This window comes from Psittacula echo (genome assembly GCF_963264785.1).
Source record: "Psittacula echo genome assembly, chromosome: 1".
Lineage (NCBI taxonomy): Eukaryota > Metazoa > Chordata > Aves > Psittaciformes > Psittacidae > Psittacula > Psittacula echo.
In genome coordinates, this window is record NC_137735.1 from 11,683,991 (window position 1) to 11,708,878 (window position 24,888).

At 38.1% G+C, this 24,888-nt stretch overlaps 1 protein-coding gene across 1 annotated transcript in view; it reads left to right on the forward strand.

Moving 5' to 3' along the window:
- The window catches only part of ABLIM2 (actin binding LIM protein family member 2), a gene marked incomplete at its 5' end in the record, with an annotated part of 109,508 nt that overhangs the window by 45,368 nt on the left and 39,252 nt on the right, over positions 1–24,888 (forward strand). Inside the window, 5 exons of the mRNA XM_080638896.1 lie at positions 9,257–9,344; positions 12,574–12,632; positions 16,963–17,040; positions 21,647–21,793; positions 23,443–23,475. Of these exons, the coding sequence (XP_080495022.1) occupies positions 9,257–9,344; positions 12,574–12,632; positions 16,963–17,040; positions 21,647–21,793; positions 23,443–23,475 (405 nt within the window). The remainder of the gene's footprint in view (positions 1–9,256; positions 9,345–12,573; positions 12,633–16,962; positions 17,041–21,646; positions 21,794–23,442; positions 23,476–24,888) is intronic.

Below are 24,888 nucleotides of genomic sequence, written 5' to 3' on the forward strand. Positions count from 1 at the left end.
AACCATCTAAGGTAGGAAACATTAACTGGCACTTTCAATGCATAGTGTTTGCTGAGATGCAAGGCATTTTGCAGCTTGAGAACAGTCTCTGTTTCAGTGCTGCTTGTATTCATCTGGGGCTGCTGGTTTGCAAAGGCAGATTGATCATCAGTGCAGAGTATCTGAACTTGACTGGGTAAGTGTTAATTAACAGTTGACTTAAACTTTCTGCTTTAAAACAAGCATCATTAAAAATACTGTCAACAAGCATATAAATAGCAATGCAAATGTTTTTGACCTTATTAGCCTTATTTTAGCCTTTTCTGTAGTGCAATTATATTGTTTTAGTTACATTCCTCTTATCTTTATCCCACCCTCATACTTTCCTTCTCCAGAAAGATATAGAACTACACCTCTGTGTATTTATTACTTGAACTATTACAAACAATTAGGAAAAAACAGTACATATTAAAAGAAGCTGTTTTATGTTTATTGAAGAAGAGCACTGAGTAGCATTTTGTGATATCTTAAGCCTGTTATGTTCTTACCAAAGTAAACGATTCTGCAAACTATTTCTGAATAATACAAACGAGAAGTTCAGAATTTGAACTTCTGGTTAATAGAGAAGAACGAATTACTATTGCAGCATTTGTGGGGGTTTTTGTTTCAGTTTCTTGCTTGCTTTTCTGTTGAGGATTTCTCTCATATGTATGGAAGAAGTCCCCAGTAATGCTGCTGTGCATTTGTGCCTGTGTGGTTCTGTATGTGTTAGAGTTTTCTTGCAGAGTTAGACTCTTGAGCCAGACAGATCGGTGAATGGTGTCCACTGCCTTCTCAAATTATGCAAAAAAATAATACTAGTTACCTATCTTAAATTATCTCAATTAATTAATTAAAGAATCAAAGCAGTGGTTCTCATAGTCACCTTGATACCTCCTGAGCCTCAGACACTAACAGCTTACAGTATGTCTGTTACAATGCCTCTCTAAGCAATATGTTGCTGTGGTGATGCATTATTATCTGGTGCTATTTGCCAGCATTTGAATATTTTGACAATGTAAATGTTGCACTTTTTGGATGTCTTCAGTTCCTCATCCCATTGTTTTGTATAATTTCTGGTGATCTGACTCACACCTGGGGTACATTGTGGTCAGCAAAGCCACTGCTCTGCAGTGCCCTGTACCTACCAACCCACGATCCAGCCAACACAGGTGCCTCCTCCAGCTCTCTCCTGTAACCATGACAGTAGTGCAGCAATAAGCGAACTTAGTGACCATTGCCTTTGTTTGGAAAGTATCTCCAGAATGCTCTTGCCCATGTGACAACAGTTCAGTGTGTCTGCAGTAGCAGGAAAGCAGTTTTATTTCTTGTATTTTTAAGAGTTTTAGTCGTGCCAATGTGCTTCTTCAGATTTCTTTTTTCACCCTCAAAGAACTTCTGAATAGTACCTTGAACTTGAAATGTGTGGATGAGTCTGAAAGTAGCAACTTTCTACTTCCAGGAAGGACTATTACTATCAGTTCTGCATATGACAGCAGCATTTCTAGACCCAGCTAAATTTGGGGATCCTAAATATCAGGCCTTATTCAGGCACAGAATGAGAGACAGCTTCCGTCCTCGGATGTTTGCAGCCTGGATCACTACGACCAGTGCTGGCTTCATCTGATAAATCATGCTTTCTCTCCCAGGCTGTTCAGTGTTAGTTGCAGCTTCATTTCTCCCGTCTGAAATGGGTGGGCTAAATGCACAGCTGCAAAGTTGAAGATAAAGGGGAATATGTCTGCAAGTCATCTTTCTCCTTCTGCACTCCCTCTCCCCTATCAAGGGATGGCAGACGTGAGAGCCAGCTGCAGCTTGTCTTGGTCTGTAAGTGTGTTTTAAGGAGTGGAAGAGGCAAGTGGAAAAGAAGGAAGTAGATTGTTGAGCAAATGGAAAGCAGAAGCCTTTCAGTCTCAGTGGGTGGCAAGAAAAATTTGCAGATCTGAGAAGAAAAAGACAAAAGGGGCAGATCGCTCATTGCATAAGAAGCGCAACTGAGTGCAAAATCAGTGGTTTCAGGCATAACAGACCATTTTGGTTTACAAGATCATGTACAGGATTCTGTAGAAAAAGCACACTATTGGCCATCTCCAACTTTTGCCTGACTGTGCAGCAGGGCTGAATTTGCTCCTGAGTCAGAACTTGTTTGCAGATGTTACAGAATGGAATTACAGCTATAACAGTACTGAATTTTCTTTCTATTCTTTCTTTTTCTCAATTACTCCTTTAGGATTTTAATGTGTTTGGGGTTTTTTTTGGGTTTTGGATTTTCTTTATTTCTTCCACAAGCATTAGAAACTTCTCTTTCTGAGAGCCCAGTTACTATCATTCCGAGATAAATGTCCCTGTTGGTACATTTGATCTGCAGTTTATACCTGGAAGAATAAAGAGTGTGTGGGAGGCAGTAAAAAATGACTCAGATGTGGGTGGGAAGTCTCAAGGCTCTGCAAAGTACAGAGGGATGAGCCAGAACCAAGACAATATGAAATAACTGTATATGTGAGGCAGTTGAAGCTGTAAGTAGTGCTGCAGGTGCATGTATTGAACATTTCGCATGACTGTTTCTTGGCATCTAGTGAGATGATAAATGAATCCAGTATGGAGAAAATGAGAAGGATTGATTCAAAACATTACATTTACACTCATGTAAACACTATTGAAAATGGTTCATTTGCCCTGGCACGCTGCTGAAGTGACTCAATGGTGAGTCAGGTCCACTGTGACTAAGGGAATTAGTAAGAGTTTTCCTTCACATAATTGTCTCTTTGTCTCCTGGGTCTCACACTTTTCTCTCCTCAGTACTGTTGTTATAACATAAGCAGCAAATATTTTGCCAAATATCTCTGCCTTGATAATGTTGCCTGTCCCTTCATACCCAGTAGATAACATGACAGCTGTTTACTAACTTAACCGTTATTGTATACAACTGTTACTGACTACTGAGTAATCCTTCAAGTTCTTCTGTAATATACGCAAAACTGGCTTTGCTAGAAACGTGATGCAGATTTTATGTGGTTACACTTAAGTCTGATAACTGAGCAGAGTATTTTACTTCAAGCAAAAAAGATAATCTGATTTTCTGAATATCATCACTCTAATTTGAAAATACCCTCTAGAACACAGTTTATGGAGCCAGTATAGTCTACATAATATGCCACTGTGTGGATGCAATGGCAGAGTTATGAGCTTGTAAGGATAACTAAGCACTGGAGCAATCTTCTCAGAGATTGTGGCATCTCTATCCTTGGAGTTTTTCAATAATCACACAGGACACATTCCTGAGCAGACTAATCTGATTGAGCATCAACCTTGCTCTGAGCAGGAGGTTGGATTAGATGACCTCCTGAGGACCTTCCCAACCTGAATTATGCCATCATTCTGTGGCGAACTTGCACAGTTCCTGACTTTAAACTGAATTGTATTTCTACCATTAGCTGTATTGTGAAGTGCACTTGAAGAAATCACAATGTGTTCGAATGAATGAATGGATGAGAATGTCTATGTGAATGAAAACTATTCAGGAAATATTTATCATCTTATTGAAGTTCTAAACTTCTACCCATCAGAACAGTACTTAAGTATTTTTCCCCTTCCCATCCCAAATAGTAACTCCCTTCCACTTAGACAGCAGCAGTCAAGTCCTGAGTCTTTCATAAGAGCTTTAGTCCTTCATTTCAGGGTGAGAAGCTGCCTGGTTGAAAGGCTTATTGATTGTCAGCAGGTTTTTGCTTTATTCTATTTCCTTTTGCTTGAACAGGTGGTTGGTTGGTGATGACCCAATTCTCCAACAGATTTGTTGGGTGCAGAAAGCTTTTGACTAAGAGTGCACAGGCTTCTGTGGGCTTTGTTTCTGGGTCAAGCAGCTACATCATGCCTTGGCATACCAGCAGGCTCAGTGTTTTGTAGCCTGACTTCCATTATCTTTGTTCAGGATAAGATATAGTTAGGACTTCATTTGGAGATTTTACAGTATGAGGAGGGCAGGATTTGGACCTATCTTAATAGATAACAGTCAGTGGTAGTAACACTATTATAGCAACCTATATATCGTACCCTTAAAATGGAAAATATGCTTTGATATGATTGAATCATTGCAGCAGTGTAATCTTTTCTCACTTCCACTTAATATTTACTCCCAGCAGTACAAGGTGTCAGTTACAACTGTGCATTTTCATAACAAGATAATTTTTTTTAAAGGTAAGATTACTGAAATCTTCATTCTCAGGAAAGGAACCAAATAGTTACAACTTTGTTTAACACATTAAATGATTTTGTCTACTTTTTTTCTTCCTTTATTAGCTACTTTACTGAGTAATGCAGTGAGATAGGACGCACTTAGACTGTTGAGAGAGTCATTAGAAATCTTGCATCTTCCTTCCAGGGCTCAGCTTATGCTTTGGGCTTTAGGCTGCTCTGGTTCAATCCCTCATGTGTCAATTCATAAGCAGTTGTCACTCATCAACTGCAATAAAAAATTACATAAGTCACCCTCCTAGCAACGGCATGAGAGGCCAAACGAGCAGTGTCATTGTGATAGAGTTACAATTTTTATACATATCTTTTATAGATTCTATCCTTTCATCAGCTACTGCAGCCACAGCTAGAGAACAGAGGTTTTTGCTGAGCTGTCTGCAGTAATGTAGTATCTTTTCCCTGAGTGATGGCAGCTAATTTAAAACCCAACCTTAACTAGTTAAGGTTGTTCCTTCCGGCATTAATTACTCTGGTGTCGTGGTTTAAGCCCAGGCCGTAAATCAGAACCACGAAGTCCACTTCCCCCCCACCTTTCTTCCCTCCGCTTCTGGAGGGACGGGGAGGAGAATCAAAAGAATGCAGCTCCCACGGGTTGAGATAAGAACAGTTTAATAACTAAGGTATAACACAAATCACTGCTGCTACCACTAATAGTAATAATGATAAAGGAAATAACAAGCAAGAGAATACAACCGCTCACTAACCAGTACCTCACCCCCACCCTGCCATGATCCAGCCCTTCCGGGGACTCTCAGTTCTACCTCCTGGGCATGATGTGCTGTGGTATGGAATACCTCTTTGGCTAGTTTGGGTCAGGTGTCCTGTCCCTGCTTCCTCCTGGCTTCTCCTCCTCCCTGGCAGAGCATGAGACTCACAAAGTCCTTGCTCAGGGTAAACATTCTGACCAGCAACTGAAAACATCAGCTTTATCAGTATTATTCCCAGGCCAAAAGTCAAAACACAGCACTGCACCAGTAGAAAAAATGACTGCTACTGCTAAACCAGGACATCTGGGTTTGCTAGCATTGCATGTTTCTCAGGCATGATGTTCATACTGCTCATTAGATATATAATGCCGCTTACTGTCTTCAAATTGTGCTTTAAAAGATGTGGTTAATATTCGTCACATCAGGTTCATTCTTCTTTTGTCTAGTTCAAGCATTAAAGTAATGAGAAATGAGAAAAGGTGGTTGTATGCACTTTGTTGTAGAATTTCCTGGTTCTAAGTGAAGGATGGATGTCCTTGTTGTGGTGTGGGACAGGCAGCAACACTACAGTGGCCCCCATGCTTAGGGCAAGGAGTGCAAGGAGGTCCTTGGCTCGCTGGGAGAATGTTTCTCATGTTGACCCAGCCCAGAAAGCTCTGCCTGCTGTACAGAGAAGATTTACCAGTCAGAGCACTCCCTCATACCTAAAGGAAATGAAATAATTGATAATACTTTGTCTCAGAGTGTTAAAGACTGTTTTGATTCCTCTTTTAAACTACACAGCAAGGCTTTGACTAGGTGGTTGTGAAAAGCTAGTATAGTCACTTGAAGGGAAATTAAACTGTTGGTGGTATACTGTGTTGCTAAGGACATGGCTTTGCTATTCAGGTTTGAGGAAATCTCAGTTGAGAATTAGTCTTTAAATTGATTTTTGTAATAGTACTGTCTTCACATCTGGATGCCTGGGCACAAAGGCTTGGTGCAGTCTTGAAGCAAATGTAAGGTATTAAGGTTTCTTACAATCTACCACTTGAACCTTTAAAGATCTCCCAGAGATGAATGTGAATTCTTCTGTGCTAACTGTGTGTTGATATTTTATTAAACACTGAGACAACAATCTGTCAAACGAAGCTTTCAAACTGTGCAAAGAAAAAGTAACCATATGGTTAGGAGTTTGTTTGCTGCATTAAATTCTCTCACATCAATATAACCAAGAAAAAGAAAAATAGTGAGGCCATTATTGCAACAAAACTGAAAACATTAAACAGTTGCTGCCCTAAATTTATAGAATTTCTGTGTTCTGCTGGACCCTGCTCCCTGGACCCTCCTGTTAATCTAGGAGGTGAAGCCTCTGAAATAGTCTGAAGAGAGAGGGGAGAGGAGCACTAATGAAAGCCTCTGTGGCGTGTACCCAGGGAAGGTTATGCTTCATGTTCAGACTCAACACCCCCAGGTCCTAGGTTTGAATATAATTTATGGTATCTAATCTGGGTAACCATATAAACATGTCAGGGAATATTATTAGTTAATCCCTGCATTGAGTCTCTAGCCTCAGGTTCAGCTATCACCTGTTATTTAGAAATATGGTGCAGTCTAAATTAAATATTTAAAGTGAAGCAGAGTTCTATGTCTTGTCTTCTGTGCTTTGGTTAGAAGAGCAAAATTAAAAACAATTAGAACAGGGGAACAAAACCCATTTGGCAGCACTTACAGTTATATGAAAAGTTTGAGTATCTCCCATTTTAATTCAGGGGTAATTATTCAAAATCCATTGGAGTTATCCTGGAGTGAGCATCAGCAAAAGGGATCACTGCACTGTTCTCCTTGCATTTTTCTGTTATTGTATCTAAGTTGTAAAAGAGGTCTTTCTGTGTCATTCTACATCTCGTTGATATTAGTTACTGTATAGAGTGAATTAAAATTATGTATTTGGTTGTAGTGTTAAATTTGGGGAAATAGATTTTATTCTGTGATGTATCCAGGTTCTGATATATCAGAACACATCTCTTCTGACAGTTTATTTTAGCAAAAGAGTAATTCCCCTAGAGAGTGTTAGCCTGGAAACTGTATCAGCTGTGACAAATCAATTGAATTATTGAGGTGATGCATTGCATTAGCAATGATTGTGCACTGCAGATCTTCCAAGGGAAATGATATTTCTTTTCAGATTGATATTCCAAACCTGTGTTTGTCTGGTGATGGTTAAATACCCTTCTGTGCTTAAACACCTGCACTGAGGCAAGCAATTTTAAACTCAGGGTTTAAGCCCAGTAGCAATACTTCATGGTCTGATACTTTAAGGTGTCAATGCAGTAGTGACCATCTTCCGTGTCTAAAGCTGCAGAAATCACTCAGTAGTCTGTACAAATGGCACCGTAACAAAAAGAGTGAACTGGAAGAAAGCTGTTTTCAAAATGGCAATTCTGATGTGATGTGTCACTCTTCCTTATTGCTGGTTTAAAATGCAGCAACAGGTTTCAGGGGTGAATCAAGTTAACACTGATGAAGTAAACCCACAGATTCTATAACCAAAATTTACCTTACTCCTCTGTTTGATATTATGAACAGCAAAATATCCTCCAGACACAAATGATGTTCTTCAGTGTAAATACCTCTGAAAGATTTGACAGTCAATAAAAGAGTAACACAAGTTATCCCTGTAGTAACAGCATTAAATTTCTAGATTAATAGAAGGAGAATGTACATATTTACATGCTGAAGACAGAGGGGCAATACTTAATAGTAATTTCTTAAAGGCACATACAATCCTAGTAGCATTTGTAACTTTTTTTCAGATAAGCAGGTTGTGAGACATTCTACATGGATCGAAATTTGCTTATTTTTAACTCCAGGAGAATTTCTGTTGAAGTCAGATTTAGCTTAAACTTTAAATTAAACTTAGTTTAACTTAGCTGTAAGTTTTAGAGTTACTTGATCGCCTGGCTTTTGTTGATAATAGAAGCAGCATTGACTTTAATCCACCTAAACCATGGCCGTCCTATCTAGCACAGAAGAATTTGAGGTCAGAAGAGGAGGAAGATGCCAAGCTTTCAGTTATTTAGGGATTTTTAAGAATGAGGGGTGTGGGAGCACGCACAAGAGCCAGCTTTTGGCTGTTGAACTCTGTTTTGTGGGTGTCATCTGAAAAATGGGGTAGGGGTGCAGTTTGGAGGGGCTGGCCTGCATTGTTCATTTAGAAAAGCACTGAATGCTATTTTTGTCACTGGCTCAAGCCAACATTGCCTTGCGGTGCTGCTGTCATTGCCTGTGGGAACCAGAGCTAACAAGCTTACCCACAGTCAGCCATAGAACTGAATTTTGGCCAAGCTACCAAAATTGAGCTTTACGTAAATCCCTTGATCCAATAATCTTTTTTGTCTGATAATCATTTGAGGTTAACTTCAGCCTTGTCTGTGTGACACGTGTGACATAGACAAGCCCTTGCTCCTTTGTAGCAGGTAGATGTCTCCTCTTGAGAAACACCTAGAGGTCAGTGGTGAAACGGTTTAAATTAATGGAGCTACAAGGTAATTTGAAATTTGAATTTATGACAATTGATGAGTTGCTAAGGTGTTCTGAGCAAATTTATGGCTCAGTCCTATTCTCATTCTATAACTGAAAACGGTGGTATCAAGTTATGTGGACTAATCTCAGAACAACTGACAAAGCTCTGGCTTGTCTGTGCAAGGGACTTAGTACACAGTACCCAGAAGTGTCATCTCTGAACTTATAGACCCTATAGGCACACCACTCACACTCCTCATGGAAACCCTTTAGTAGACGTTAGCTGCAAGACACTTTCAAAGCATCTACGAGCATTCCTTCCACAAGGTGGTTCTTGCTGTACATTGAGATTCTATGTTCAGTGTGGTCATGAGGAACATAGAGTTTGGCTGCAAATCCATGCTCGAGGTTATGTCCTCCCAGCTTCCTTGCTCAGGTGAGTCCTAAGTTGCCTTGCACTTGGTGCACATGATGGTTGTTTACAGGGAATATGTGTTTGCTATATAAAATTGTTTCCATTCTGTAAATTCAGAGACTTAACTATTGCACAATAAATGTTGGTTTTGTGTGGGCAAGGCCATTATTTCATTTTATGTCATGAATTGTCTGTAATAAAAAATTGGCATTGTGGTTGTAGGAGATTGTTGAATTAATTGACATTAACTGATTTACTCTAATTAGTCATATTCTAGAGGATGGGAGAAAAACTCTTCATAGTGAAGCCACTAAATTGATCAGTATACTTAATCATCTGTACCTTTTTTCCCAAACAGGCAGGAGAAAAACATTATCACCCAACGTGTGCACGATGTGTCAGGTGCAATCAGATGTTTGCAGAAGGAGAAGAAATGTATCTTCAAGGTAAAAACAAAACCAAACAGAAACCCAAAATGCAAAACACTTACAGCATTGCCTCTTACACATACTCATTAGCATGGCTGAGCTGTTTTGCCCATATTCTCATTTCATAGCTACCAAAGAAAGTGAACAATGCAATGGAAAAGCAAAACCAAACCACTAATGCTTACTCACCTACTACTTCTTTCTCAGTTAAAATCCAATAGCAAGCGTGAACCACAGAAGGATGAGTGGTAACAGTTATTTCCTGCAGATGGAAGGGAAGTACTTGACAGTGAAGATTATTAAAATGTTCCATTTACTGAAAACATGTGGGGTTTTTTTGCAGTGATAAATAGTCCAGATGAAAGTTAACGTGTATGTGGGACATCAGGTTCCCTAGTGCTGCTGGTGCAGTCCTAAGACCAATCCTGTACTCATCACTCATTTTGGTATGAGGTGATAATCTGAAGGTCCTCACCTGAATTCCCCTCAGTCAGACCTAAGTGTCCTCAGAGAGTGGAGAAGAGGATGCCATGGAGCTGAAGCCCTTACCACAAAATATGTCTGTACCTTACACAGCCATAAGCTTGCACAGGAGAAATTCAGTTTCTTGTCAGGGAATTTCAGTGGTAGTGGACAAGGGCTTGTGCAAGAATTTATTCAATGTGGGGAAAAAAGTTGGTTAACCTAGGTATGAGAGAAAATCTATACTTCATATGCAGCAACTTTTAGCCGTACTAAACTGATCGAATAAAATGATGTCTGCACAGTTAAATACAGGGTCAAACACCAAAGAAAATGAAGGCTTTTGCCTATGTCTTTGACTGGCTGTATCTTTTCAAAGGAAAAGAGAAAAGAGAAGCTCAGTGGGATGTGGGAACTGTAGGGCTGGTGTGTTATCCTAAAATCACATGCTTGTCCAGATCTGTATTACAACTTTGCAATTGTCCAGTTTTCTAGAAGCATACTTTGAAATAGTACATTAAGCTGGGAAAGTTAGACTTTATTTAAGACACAACAATGGGCTTGGTAAAATCTAATTATAATTTAGTACGTTACTTAAAATTACAATTTTATTGTCACTTTGGTTTGCAACAAAAACTAGCTCATTAAAGAACATAATGATCCTTGTCCGTGCTCATGGATTCTCCCTCAGGAGCCAGAAAATGCTGTGGTTCTTCCAATTGCAAAGTAGTGTAGCAGTACTAAAGTCCCATGGGAAATGAATGCTTTAAAAAAAGATACCGAACTACAAATTTGATTCTAGATTTCAAACTCTTTGAAACTGGGTTGCAAATGAATCTGCTTTTTAAATTCAGTTTGTTGTAACAGTGGATATTTGTTAGGTTTTGTGCTGGCTTTTAGTTCCAAGAATCACAAAGTATGCTCAGGTCCTGTTAATTTGGACCCTTCTTAATCACTTTATTTTTTGATGCATGAAACATCGTTACCAGCTTACTATCAAATACTTTTTCTCTTTACATGAAGAGCAGTTTCTATTTAACTTAATGAAAGATCTGTGATTAGGTGTTTGGGCTGCCTTACTTGATGTGTTAGATAAAAAAATGCTGAGGCACAGGATTTTATAACTTGTTCTTCATCCTCTTAATAAATTACTGTAAAGTTCCTTCAGGTGTTGCATGTTCCTTAGAAATTGAGTCATCAGTGGTCATCCATCAGATGACTTTTGTTTGAAAGGGCCCTTGTTCTTCTGTGTGAAAATGTTTCCCAGTTTTGCTGGACCACAGATAAGAGTAATTCAAAAAAAGTTGATCTGAATACTTCTTAATACCACTGAGAAGATTTACATCAACCTGTGAAGCAGCTGGGACAGATGCTGTCAGTGGGCAAGCTCAGACCTACTCATAATTGAAAGATAAATTAGCATTGAATTTAAAGGTGCTATGAAGATATTTCTTTAGTGGTTCAGGCCCAAAAAAACTTCAGAAACTTAGTAAACATAATTTATCTGTTCTGTACTTATAGGTAGTATCTCACTGTGTGAGTCTGGGTTCATCTGGGTTATTTTTGTGAAATAAATTCTAATGATCTCCATCTGTCTTCTGGGAAATAGTTTTTCTGTTTCTATCTTGTTTCCAAAATCCACTGGTTAGAAAACTATCAAACTGCTGTGAAAACAAAGCATTTCCAATAACTCCTCTTGGTGCTCTCCACCCAGTATAAACATTAAATATTTAAGCGCAAAGGTTCTCAGTTTCCCCTTTAATCAAGCAGGAATTGCAGTACGCTCACATTATTTAACTGTGTGGAAGCTTTGGTTTGTAGCTTGTCTGAGCTCAGACTGACATAAACATAAAAGTTCCTTTTTACTATTAAAGCTCACCAGTTATTCTTTTATGTAGTTATGTGCATTCCACTTCAGTTGAATTCTGAGTATTTATCACTGTGTTCAGCTTTTAAAAAGATTATTTTTTTTTCCTTTTTATTAATACAAAACTATTAAGTTTCTTTCTCACACATACTGTTTACTTCCATCTCTGGAATTCATAATCCTCTCTTCTGTAATTACATGAAGTATGGAATTGATTCATTCTGTATTTCCTGCTTCCTCCAAGATGGATAGTCCCTGAATGTATCCAGTTCCCTAGTATTTGACTTACGTGAGACAAACATATAGGAAGTGCAAGATCAGTACAGTGAATAATTCAGAAAGACTGGATTTTCAGCTAGTGTTAAATGCTGCTTCATCCCATCAGTGTGCTACTTACTATGACCTGGGCCAGACTGTTAGAAGATTATATATAATAAGAGAACATGAAATTCTGACTACACACATGGAAAAAGAAAAATTTACCATGCTGATGGAACAGGTTTTCCAGAGATGCTGTGGGTTCTGCATCCTTGGAGATATGCAGAATCCAACTGGGCACAGCACTGAGCTGCCTGCTCTAATGGGACCTGCTCTGAACAAGAGGTTGGGCTGGAAAAGCTCCAGAGATCCCATATCACACTTCTTAGGACTTGAGTATAGATACTGATCTTGCATATTGAAGTACATGTAGCTTTCTGAAGTGCATCAAGTGTTTAAAATGTATCTAATCAAGCTTACTGATATTGAGAAGTTGTCAGTTTTAGCTTTGAAAGTATCCATGAAATGGTGACAGGATTGGAATCAGTACACTGTGATTTATAAAACCTCATAGGCAGGTTTAATGATGTTCTTATTTTAATTCTTTTAAGGTTCTTATTGGGCAACAGAATTAAGCAGAACTTTAAATTTACTTTCCAGGTACATCCATTTGGCATCCAGTTTGTAGACAGGCTGCAAAGGCTGAAGAAAAAAACAAGGTAAAAAGACTGTATATAATACCTGATGTTATTCCATTATCACATTATTCTCTATCCCTTTTTTCCAGTGGGCATGGAGGGCTGGCTTTTTAATTTTTTCACTACTGTAATTTTAAATTTTAGGTTACAAAAATCTAGTAGGTTAATGTAATAATATAAATGATCTGCTTTTACTTAGTGATTAAAGCTACAGCTTCAGGGGAATGCTGACCTATGAGCTATATGAATAAGCTGATTAAGGAAAAATGTGAAAATATGAATAAGAAAGAAAAAAGTTAATTTTTAACTTCTGTCTTATTATGATGTGATCAGTTCATGACCTCTTCCTTTTTTATGTGGCTCTGCACTTAAAAGATCAGAGGACTTTCTGTTTATTTTTTTTATCAACAACAAAAAAATCTCCTTGGAATTTCTTTTTTATTATTTGTTTGTAACATGTTGGCAAGCCAGCCCCAACTTAATTTAATCTCTGGCTTTAAGTACCTCCTTAAGTTGGATGATTTGTGCATCTGTCTGTGTGCAAGGGGAAAAGGGGGGAGTTCTGGCAACTGTAGTAATTACAAGGTTAGCAGATGAATAAGCTGCCCCTAGGAAATTAAGAATTAATCTGTAGCTGGGGAAATGATCCTTCTGAATTGCTGGGGCTGATATACAACAATCTCATTTAATGCAGAGGCCAAGTATGGGGTTGTTCAGTTCTGATGTTCTCTGATGCTCCAAGTGGAAAGCTTGGTACACTTGTTCAAGAAAGCTCTGCTTTGATTCATCCAGACTTGGACAGAAGGCACATGGGGCAAGTCAGAACAGCAGGAAGCAGCAGCTATAAAAAGCGTGTTTACAAATCTGATGTTTTAGCAAGTGCAACTTTGACTAAATTACAGTTTTGAAAAAAAATCTGGTTTGAGCTTTACCCTGAAGGATCTTGGCTGTATCTTTTGTACCCATTTGTATGGGAAGCGATTGCTCTGGTATTCTTCGTGGTGAGCTCTGAATATCAAATATATAATGTTTCAGTAGGAAATGTATTGGTTTAATGTATATTCAAAATTATGCAATGTATATATAAAATGTATGATTTAAATTATAAAAATACTTTAAGTGCTGTTGATTCAGCCTCGTACTATTAAGCAGTATTTCAGGCTTCCTAAAGATTTTAATCTAGCTGAGTTGCTGAAATTGTAAGGCTAAAACCCCATGTAATTTATTGAAAATATAGTAGTTTTCCAACTCCCTCCTTTAAAGAAAGACCGCAGACAAGGTTGTACTGAGTTCCTGCTTAGCTGCCTTTTCCTTACAATGGCAAAGAAAGTGTACTTGTAAGATACTGTGTAAAGGTTGACTCATTTGTCTGAGCGCCGAGAGTTTGCGCCTTCCCCAGAAGAGAGGAAGATATCTGTATCTGCAAGTCAGTGAGAGTTTTACCTGAGTAGGGAAAAAAAAGCTGCAATGGAACTCAAAGCATTTTCCCAAGTCTAGTAGTTTTCCCTTCTCTTTGTTTTTCTTCTTCCTTTTTGGTCTTTACACTTATTATTGAAAGAATAAACCAAGAAGAAAGAATGATATTTCAAAGAGGGTACTTATGTACTTTTCAGTCTAACTTGTAAAGCTGGGAATGGGATATACTGGTTGAGAAATTTTCTGGTCAACCTTTGCAGTTTGTTTTTGAAGTTATCTTTCTATATATTTATGTACATACATGCACAGCATGTAATTAAAGCAGGTGACAAAGGCAGAAAGACTAAGTGGCAGTACAGTTCAAAACTTTGGAGATGGAGTGCAAGTGTGAAAGAAGATGTGAAAGAGAGTGACAGCAAAAAGCAAAATCAAGAGAGAGTGAGATTATAAGCAGAAGAGATAAAGCTGGAAAAAACAGAAAAAATCAAATTAGCAAGAGAAAGAACAAGTATTATCAAAAGGCATAAAGGAAAAATAGGTGGAGGAAGAATAAAAATGCGTAGTACGGAGAAAAGAACTGAACAGAGGCAATAGAGTGAACTGAGATGTGAATTCTTATTGCAAAATATAGATTATGTGCAGCAAGCATAGACTGGGAATGCTAAAAGGGGTAATGGACTGGGCAGAGAAAAAAGAGCATGTGCAAGCTGTGGAATGAGTGACTTAATCACTGGGAGGAGAAATGGGAAAAAACTGTGGGAGTACCTGAATAGCATAATGAATCATAGAATCAATCTGTAGAAATATCTGAATAAGATGAGACTTGGATTGCACAAGTAATAAATTTTAATGAATTGTAGTCGTAGAATCATAGAATAGTTAGGGTTGGAAAGGACCTTAAGATCATCCAATTCCAGCCCCCTGCCATGGGGAGGGACACCTCACACTAGACCATGTCACTCAAGGCTCTGTCCAGCCTGGTCTTGAACATTGCCAGGGATGGAGCATTTGCCACTTCTTTGGGCAACCCATTCCAGTGCCTCACCACCCTCACAGTAAAGAACTTCTTTCTTGTATCCAACCTGAACTTCTCCTGTTTAAGTTTAAACCCATTACCGCTTGTTCTATCACTGCAGTCCCTGCTGAAGAGTCCCTCTCCAGCATCCCTGTAGGCCTTCTTAAAAACAAGATGGCACCTCCAAGTTGAGGAAAGATTATTAGAAAGCTCCAGGAATTCATGAAGAGTTATTAAATATATTCAGCCATTCAGCCAGGTATTTTATGTGCTTTAAGGGCATGCTACACTCTGATCTTAAAACATACTCCACTGATCCACATGACACAGAAAGAAGCTCTGAAGCGTTATCTCGGGAATCCCAATGTTTGTTCAGAAATGACATATGACTTCAGCAGGGTTTAAAACATTGGAATAGTGCAATTTTCTTTAGGTTTGGTTCTTTTTCCCCCACTGCATTAGGCCTCCTATCGGAACATCATGAAAGAGAAGTGTGGCTTCTACATGACAGCTATGCATTGATGACATTTCATGTCATTTACACAAGTTTTGGAAAATTGCATTGTGTTTTAACTATGCAAAAGAGCAGGGCAATTACACTGTCTGTATTAAATGATTGTCTCAACAGCAGCCACAAGTATTTTTCAGATAATGCTCTTTATTTCCATGCTTGTCCCTTTGGACTTTCTGAGTGTGTATAGAGCCTCAGACAGTTGAAAATGAGAGGGAGAGAATTCCAAAACCCCATTCAGACATGCCAAAACAATTAAACTGAATATTTTTTATATAGATAAGTACCTCCACATATTGTGTCAGGTAGCCACAGGGCTATTTGGGCTAAAGAAGTTCAATGGAAGGATAGTTGTGATAATTTAGATTGTTTGCTCTGCTAACACAATACAGTACAGATATATTCACATATTGCTTCTCAAAACAAGTAAATATTTCAAATAGAGACTGGAGCAGTAGGAAGGATGCAACCTGACAGCTGAATACTGCAAAAAACCTTTTAAGGGTTTGAACAGTTGTAACCTCTAGGTAAGAAGTGTCAGCCTTTCGTGAGGCAATAAATGATGGTCATTCTGAGTCCTGGGAAAATATGTACTTTTTGCAGTCAGGAGCAGTTTTTCCCGTAGACGGGAAAGAATATTTACCCACAATTGACATATCTAGGTAAAATAGGGTGTAAACCTATTGATTTCATGGTAAGACTTGTTTAATCTTCAATTATGAATGTGAGGTCTGTTCATTCATGGTTAATATTATTGCATCTCATAACCCTTTAAGTAACAGCCCTTGTTATTTAAAAGTAATTATATTTTTCATCATAAAGGATGATGCAAAAAGAAAGCAATAAAAGTCTGTCATTCTAAATGCCAGAATGATTGAAGACAGAGCAAAACCAGTTGACTATTAAAATCAACCTGGTAGTCTTATGATCAGAGAGCGGAAAGCCAACCCATTAGATGATTCGAATTCCCTGCAGAATGTTGTTCTCTTTCCTCTGAGTGAATGGCACAGTAGTGTGACAATTTCCAGAAGCAATGTAGATTGGTTTGACAGTATAACCTTAGAGTAAAAGTGCTGCCACTGTATCATCTTGTAACTTGACCTGTCCTTGATGGTGCCCAAAGGCTGTCCTGGCACCCCGAAAGTGCTCCAGGCCATTTCATTCTGAAGGGAGGAGAAAAGAAAGTGATATGTTAAGTAATTTTTGCATTTAAAAGAAGTTGATTGACTAAAAATGTTCTATTTTTAACTCCTTGGTATGCCTGTGTGTTTTGAGCTTGCAGAAATAAGCCATTCTTAGGTGGTAAAGATTACATGAAATGTTTTGCATACTCCTTTTGAAGTAACAGTTACATTTACTCTGCCTTTCCTCTATTTCTCTTCTGGTTCGCTTCTCTTCCCCTGCCATAGGAAACGAGGACTTCCTCTGAGAGTATTATTTCTGTACCTGCTTCAAGTACGTCAGGTTCCCCAAGCCGTGTGATCTATGTGAGTATTTCACAGTGAAATTCAGTCTGTGGGATGTGGAAAACCCTGTGCTTCCTCCTACGTTTAACACATTGTGTAGAAAGTTGGTGTCTCCAAACCACTGCAGCTGGTGACTCCTCTAAAATAGAATTTACTTTCTCACGTTTAAAATACTTGAATACTGCATTTGCCATAACAGACTTCTGGCGGTTTCCTTTAGGTTTTTGTAGTGTATTTATAGCATTTATATTCCAACTGGAGCTGGCTTACACCAAAGCATGCAAAATACCACAGTGCTTTCTAAAGAGAAAAGTTTAAGTAAACAGTACAGGCCACAGGTAGATTACAAACTTAGATTTGAGCACAACTTGTCTAAATCAAGCTTATGAAAGCACTCATGTGTGATTGCAGGACTGGGGCCTTGACAAATGCCAGTCTCTAACCTCAGAGGGCCTTTGATGTGTTTATGGTTTAAGAAGTCCTAGCTCTGGAAAGCTCACAGAGAGAATTTAAAATAACAAGTATGATAAAAGCTTATGCAGGGTATTTTTTCACTACCAGGTGTACCTTGATTGTCATAATTGCTGTAGCTAATGGTCATGGCCAAATCCCCAAGGCTACTACCAACAGGTAAAAAATATCCACAAGTGTGGCACAATCGGTACAAAGATCTCCTGGAGAGCTTTAGTATTGCCAGAGCTATTCTTTATCCTGTCCAAGTATCCCTCAGGTAGGCAGGTTATTCTCACTGGATACCATATGCAGAGGAAATTGCTGGAGATACAGTTGCCTGCCAGAGAGCTTATTCTTACAAAGATTAAGGGCTTTTATCTACTACACTAAGACAAGGAAAAAGTGCCTTGCAGCTGAATGTGTCTTTTTCCTTAAAGCAAAAATTATTTGGATACAATCTAAACTTTATGAGAGGAAGACTGAACGAGAAGTGGAGGAACTGCCCCTTATGTAAATGCTCATTGCTGGTTTTGAGTTCTCCTTCTGGTAGATCTCCATGCTCTCAAATACTTTGAAGATAAATCATTGTGCTTACATTGTCATCTAAGCACTTTCTTTGACCAGGTGGTCTCTATCTCTCCAGCCATGCACCACTTCATTGTTTTCATAAGCATGAACATTCTTCTAAGATTTATAAGTGACATTTATCTAACTATTGGATGGTACTGTTCTTCTTGATGTTTGTGATTACAGCTTTAAATATGCTTCACCAGCAGCTAAAAGTCAAGGACAAACCTCCAATCTCTTTTTTTGGGTATTTTTTTTAGGGGGGAGGGAACAGAGTGGGGGAATTTTTTTTTTAAAGGATATCATTAAATCAGCACACAACTCTAACGTTTGTTGCTTTAATATACTTTAGAGACAGCTGAGACTGCAAAAAAATAAAGTTGTCTGGCAAATATGAGTCAATTAGGAAAAAAGGTTCCCCAGAGGCATGCAAGTTCTTGCTATATCTCTCTCATCTCTGACTGCTTAATTGTCAAAGCTGTGAGATGGATTAAATCTTATTTTGGCTTTCACGAACAGGAAAGTAAAAAGAATCAAAAACATGTTACTTGACTTCTATATTATCAAAATGATTCTTTGGCTATCTTTTGCATTTGTTTTCTATTACAGGAGTGTAATGACTTACAGAAATGATCAAGATTTAACTTGGGTGCTTTCATGATTGTTTTTACCAAACCTAAATTCATGCTACCACTGAAAGGAAGGTCACATACATGTAGCCCTGTCCCTCCCTGGCCATGTCTTCCTGTCTGCTCTTTGATGCTAGTACTGGTGGGTACACAGAGGTAGGATCAGTCAGATTTGAGACCAGATTCAGCTGAAAAAATAAAGGAGGAAAAACCTCCAGCCAACCAAAGAGGCAAGAAAAGACCCAGCCATCTACATGTCCTGTGATGCTAATGTAAAACAGAAGGCAGAGCAGAGTGGCAGGGCACACACAGAGCAGCTGCTTTCAGCGGTATCATGGATTCAGACCCTTAAAACCAATAGTGAAATTGTGCCTTCAGAGCTGGTGAGCTCAGTGAAGTACCATGTTGGGCAGAAGAGAATTTAGAGAAAATAGTCTTTAGGAACTAAGACTAATAGTCTTAGGAGCCGTGAATTAGTGGTGCTCATATTTTCAAAGACATCAAGTCAGCCATGCCATTGTTCTGAACAACATGCCATCTTATGGGAGACATGTTTCTGGGTCATGGTTGAGTAGTTAGCCAGAGAAAGATGAAGAAAGCATGTTTTGACTAAACCTGAATGTGGTTCACAAATGGTTTACTAAAGCCATTCCACTTTTTCTTCATCTGTTGATACCAGACTTTGGTGTTTTCTTGCGCTGAGAAAGGTACAGGTCAATGCCCTTTCAAGCTGATAGACATCTTTTCGTGATCCTTAGTGATGACTTCATTATATCCAGACTAAAATTTACCCTAGTGCTGATGTCCTCTCAGAGTCCCTAAATACCACTTAAAAATCAGTTGATTTCTAAATTCTGGCATTAAATAAAGCTTGAATAAAAGTCTTTCTTTATATATACCTATATTTTATGAAGATAGAATTAGGTGCTCCAACCCAATAAAAACAAATAGCAGGTTTAGGTCAGATTATGTAGCTGTGTTGTACGTTGTCATACTGGGAATAGAAATCACATATTTTTATACAGATTATGTTTGCAATTTATACACCTGAAAAATTACATGTTCCAAATGAAATAGATATTAAAAAATCAGAGCATGGTTCAACAGAATCAAAAATACCAGATTACTGAAGACATGGTTGGAATCCTCTTATCTCTAATTTGAGCCTTCCCTAGCTTATTTGAAAGTAGGTAAAATAAATAAAACAAAAACCAATGTAAGCTGGATGTTTGTAGACTAGAGTGTTGAGAAAGAAACTGCATCTCTAAGATGGTTCTTGAATCCAAATTTTTTGGTATTAAACTGAGAGTTACATAACTAGGTAAGTTTTACTCTTGTCAGCTCTGAAGTCTAGTGGGAGGATCTCAAGTTGCACATCTACATGGAGAAATAGGGGCTAAAATTACCGTAATTCACATTTAAATATTCCCAATTCTGAACTTCTTTGGGTTCAATAGAATGGTATTCGCAGCCCTGGATACCTTAGACAGGAAATTATCACAGCCTCCTTGGTCTTCCTTGTAGGTACAATGCTGCCCAAAGTCTTCCTGGAACAGCCCTGAGAGACTCCTCCTTTGCATGACCTGTCTCTACATCAGAGCCTGCCACTGGCTCTCAGTAGGGAGGGATTTATTTCTATCAAGGGGCTATTTCATTGCTCTTTAGCTTGTTAAACTAGCTGCATGGAAGGTGAGATCTATAGACAGCTGAAGAATCACATATTTGATTAAAAGACATTTTTTCATTAGTTTTGAGGATAAGAATATATGATAGTTATGGCAGCTTTGTTCCACTTTCTTAGTGAAGAGGAATCTTCCTCTTTTCCATGTTGTTTACATTTGCACAAATTCATACATTGTTTTAGAAAAATGGAAAACTGAAAGTTGCCACACTAATTTTTTCCTGTATGATTAACCTAATAGAAAACTTCCCTGGAAAATCTATTGAACTTTTTTTAGCTCATACTAAGAAAAAAATATTATCACTGCACACATAAATCCTGGATACTTCCATATTTTTGCATGTGGAAAACATTATTACAGTTTTATAGCTGATTATAGAGAGATATTCAGAGAACAGCAAGATTCACTCATTATCTTGTTGCCAACAAAGAGCTTATCATTCTTATCTTCTGCAAAGCCTGAGCTAGGAATGAGACAATTACATTGCCCATTTCTCTACTCCTCATATGGCCAACTTGTCATTGTATCTACAAGACAATATGCTGGACATGCTTTTGGTGCAAGTTACCATTATCCTAAGGATAAACTGCGCAAAAGTGGCATTTTGATAATTATACTTTTGGAATAAGTGCAGTAAGAGGAGAATGGGGAGTGACACAGCCCTTTCCCTCTGTTGGCTGTGTGAGTCTCATGAAAGGATTTGAACTTTACTTAAGTGGCATCCATGATCTTCCTTCTAATCCAGCATGGTACAAATCCATCATCTGCTGGTTTGTGACCCATAATTAAGGGCTACTTAGACATAGTCAGGAAAGGAGCTGAAGCTGTGGGACACAGCTGAATGGGAAAAATTAAAGACCTGACTAACGTTTTTCAGCATCTGGAGAGTATACATTGGAAATATGTATTTGATTATTCAGTGCTGCTTATGGTAGGGGAATCCTGCACACCAAAACCACTTGAAAATGAAGGCTATTTTGCCTGAAAGATACAATATCTGTCCCCCGTATGTCTTTTTCCAGCTAACGATAAGTGAGATATAACCAAGACAGCTGGAATAATGCCATGCTACTCCTATTAACCAAATGTGAATGGCAAAGAAAAGTAGAAAGCGCCAGTTTAGAAAAAGAAAACAGTAATATTTAGCATTCTGTAGTAAATATTTAAATGTGCACAAACAGAAAAAGTGGTTTAATCCTATGATTACTTTTCTACCTATGCTTATCTGGTCTTTTCTCATTGTATCCTGATCATATTCTTTCTTATTCTTACTGCTTTCTTTCCTCCTTTTCTTAGGCAAAGCTTGGAGATGAAATTCTTGACTACAGGGATTTGGCTGCTCTTCCTAAAAATAAAGCCATCTATAACATTGACCGCCCAGATATGATCTCCTATTCTCCATATATCAGTTACTCTTCAGATGACAGGCATAGTTACGGGGAGGTACTGAAGCATGGGTATTTTTTTACTATGAATTTGAGATTTTATGTGCATCATTATCATGTGCATAATTTCAAGACAAAAACAACCCCACCAACTTGTATAACTCCAGTTAATTGAATCATGTCATCCATTCATTCATAAGGCCTTTCATGAAAACAAGTGCAACGTTCATTTCACTTTTTAGTCTGTGGAACTTTATGTGATCATTTTTTAAGCACATGACATGTAATTAAAGTATGTTTTTCTCGGAGAAGAGTTCATGCATGCGGTAGGAAACAAGAGCCATTCCTAATTATAATGCAAAAATCAGAAGTGAAGCCAAATGTCTTTTGTGATTTTTTCCTTTTTATAAAGTGTACCACGTTATTTTCATAACACAGCAATGGTATCACTTTCCAAGTACCGATTTCTTTCAACTGTCACTTACTAAAGTTCATCCTCATGTCATGCATGCATTTCAACCTATTCATATACAGTGCTAATATGATGCAGTTTGTGCTAGTGAAATTTAATTTAACATAATCTAATACTAATTCTGGTTTTTTTGTGAAGCATATCTGTATATAACTCCTGTCATGCAAGTTAGCTTTTTTTCCCTAACCGTAACTAGCTTTCACTTGAAGTTCTGATTTTTTTCTATACTTTTAGATGCGTTTTTACAAATCTAACCTCTTAGATATGCTAGTTATATTAGAAAGATATACTTCATCTAGAATGGAAATCTCATTTGTTCCCTATAGGTTTAAGTGAAATAAATGCTATAAATAATAGCCATGCTATTTATAAGAACCTCTTAATCAGTACCACTGAAGTCTCAGTACTACTCTCACGTAAAATGCTGCACGTATGTTGGGTTTTGCAGTCTTCCAAACCCTCTCTGTACAATGCTGAACCACAATAGCTCCGTTATAATGCATCCTAAAAGAATTAAGATTGTATCTGGTAAAGGACTTAAATGGGATTTAGGTTTCTGAATTCACAAAACCAAAAGCTGCTGCCTAGCCCTGTGGAACCTATGAAGTCTAAACGCTTCCTTTCTATATCAAAACTCATGGGCGCTGATAGTTTGTTGCCCTCCTCAACTGCCCTTTTACATCTCAGCTTGGGAGAGGTGTGTAGACTAAACAACCTCCCACCCACCTCCTGTGAGGACTCAGGCATTGCACCCACTCCGAGGTGGTTTTGGGCTGTGATTGCAGTCCAACTTGCACATTTTCATGTTGCTCCAAATATTTATATCCATGATATTACCAGGGCAGGAATAAACCCTGTGTTCCAAATTTCAACATCCTGGCTACTACCTACAGCCGCTACAATTTCAGTAGATTTGCTTTGCTCAACTAACCAAACATAGTATTTAATTTTGAAAGGAAAATGACTGAACAGCAATGGCAACAGGACTGGCCTCACCAGACCCCAGGATTTTGCAGTAAAGAAATCAGCAAAATCTTCCTATGAAATTATTTGTATTTTATTCCTTCCTTACTTACTTACTTAAAAACAAAAATTGCCCTAACTTAAATGACAGGTGCTTTTCCAACTGTATCATGTGTTACACATGGATATTGATATTTTAAGAGTAGTTCTTATCACAAGTAACATCATGCATGAATTTGTATCACTAATTTGTTGTGTGTTGCTGTTTGCAGTCACCTCAGTTGCTCTCTCCAACACCTACGGAGGTAATCCCCAAAGCGTTTGTACCCCTCTTCTAACCCATTTTGTGATGCATAAACCTGGTCATATTGATAACCAGCAGCGTCTGAAATGTGGGGTTTGCCTCCTGATTCTACAGTGCATGGGGTTTTGTTTTCTTCTGTGTTACTTGTGTTGAATATGTGTTTTGCTTCTGGATTGTCATCTGTGTACATCTACCTCCACTGTCATCCATGTTTCTGCTTTCCAAAATAAAGGTTGTATGGTGGTTACTTCTTCAAGCTCTACTAAATAAATTACATTGGGAAATATGATTTATGTTTACAATATAAGCTGCTAGCATGGGTTGACTTGAATTAGTGCTCAGCATAGCTTTCTCTTTGTCTTTTTATTTTTTATCACAAACAGTTAAACTACTTGTTTAACTGTTTAACACATACTGTTACATCACTTGCACATACCTGAACTTCTAGGTGTGTTTTGATGTGCGATCAAAGCCAGTCATTGTTTCATAAAACATCACCTTGGAAGCAGTGATAGCATTTCACATAGTTTCCCAGATAGTAACTCAATTATACATCACAGGCCTGGCTAATTTCTCCATTATCTCAGTTTTATGTATCGCATATTTTTTATAATAGTGGAGAATTGCAAATATCTATTAAGGATTTTAAGCCACAAACAAAATCACTATAAGCACTGATTAAGCAGGGAAGTTATCCAAGAGGGATGTAATTTAGTTGATAGTTTAAAAATAAAAATGTGCTTTATTTAATGTTGGATTTCACTTGATTGCTCCTTCCAGAGACACAAAACACACAAAAGGTAAGGTCTGAAACAGTATCAAATCTTTGTGATTTGGAAGATTGTAATAATTTCCTTTAAATCAGCTACCAATTAAATTCCAAAAGTGACACTGGTATGGAAGTCATGATTTGTGTTACGTGAATGCTCCCATGTTATCCAGCTTTGCCATACTTGCTTTCTTTCTCTAAAGAGTCTATGATCAGGTGCCCAGGCATCATCATCTGCAAACTTGTCATCAGTTTTGTTGCAGGGATTTTTATTAGAGGAAAAATCCACTGTATCATACAATTGGGCACAGCATAGAAAATTAGTTAACAGTCATTTAAATAACATTACAAGACTTTGTAGAGACGTTGCTATACTGCTTGTTAACTCTCTTTGCAAGGGTTTGAGTGAGTATTAAATAATGCAGCTACATTGGGAGGGAAGCATCTCAAACTGGGCATAGAGGAGTTGGTGGCAGAATGTCTACAGAACATTGTAAGCTTGGGAAAGCATCAGTTCTCCATTTTTGGGGGGTGTGGGTGTTGTATAATTCCTTCTGAAATTGATATTAAAGCAATAATGCTTCTCACCACTATATAAAACTGATTTTTCCATTTTTGAAAATGCAGTCAATGAGTCTTGGGTGA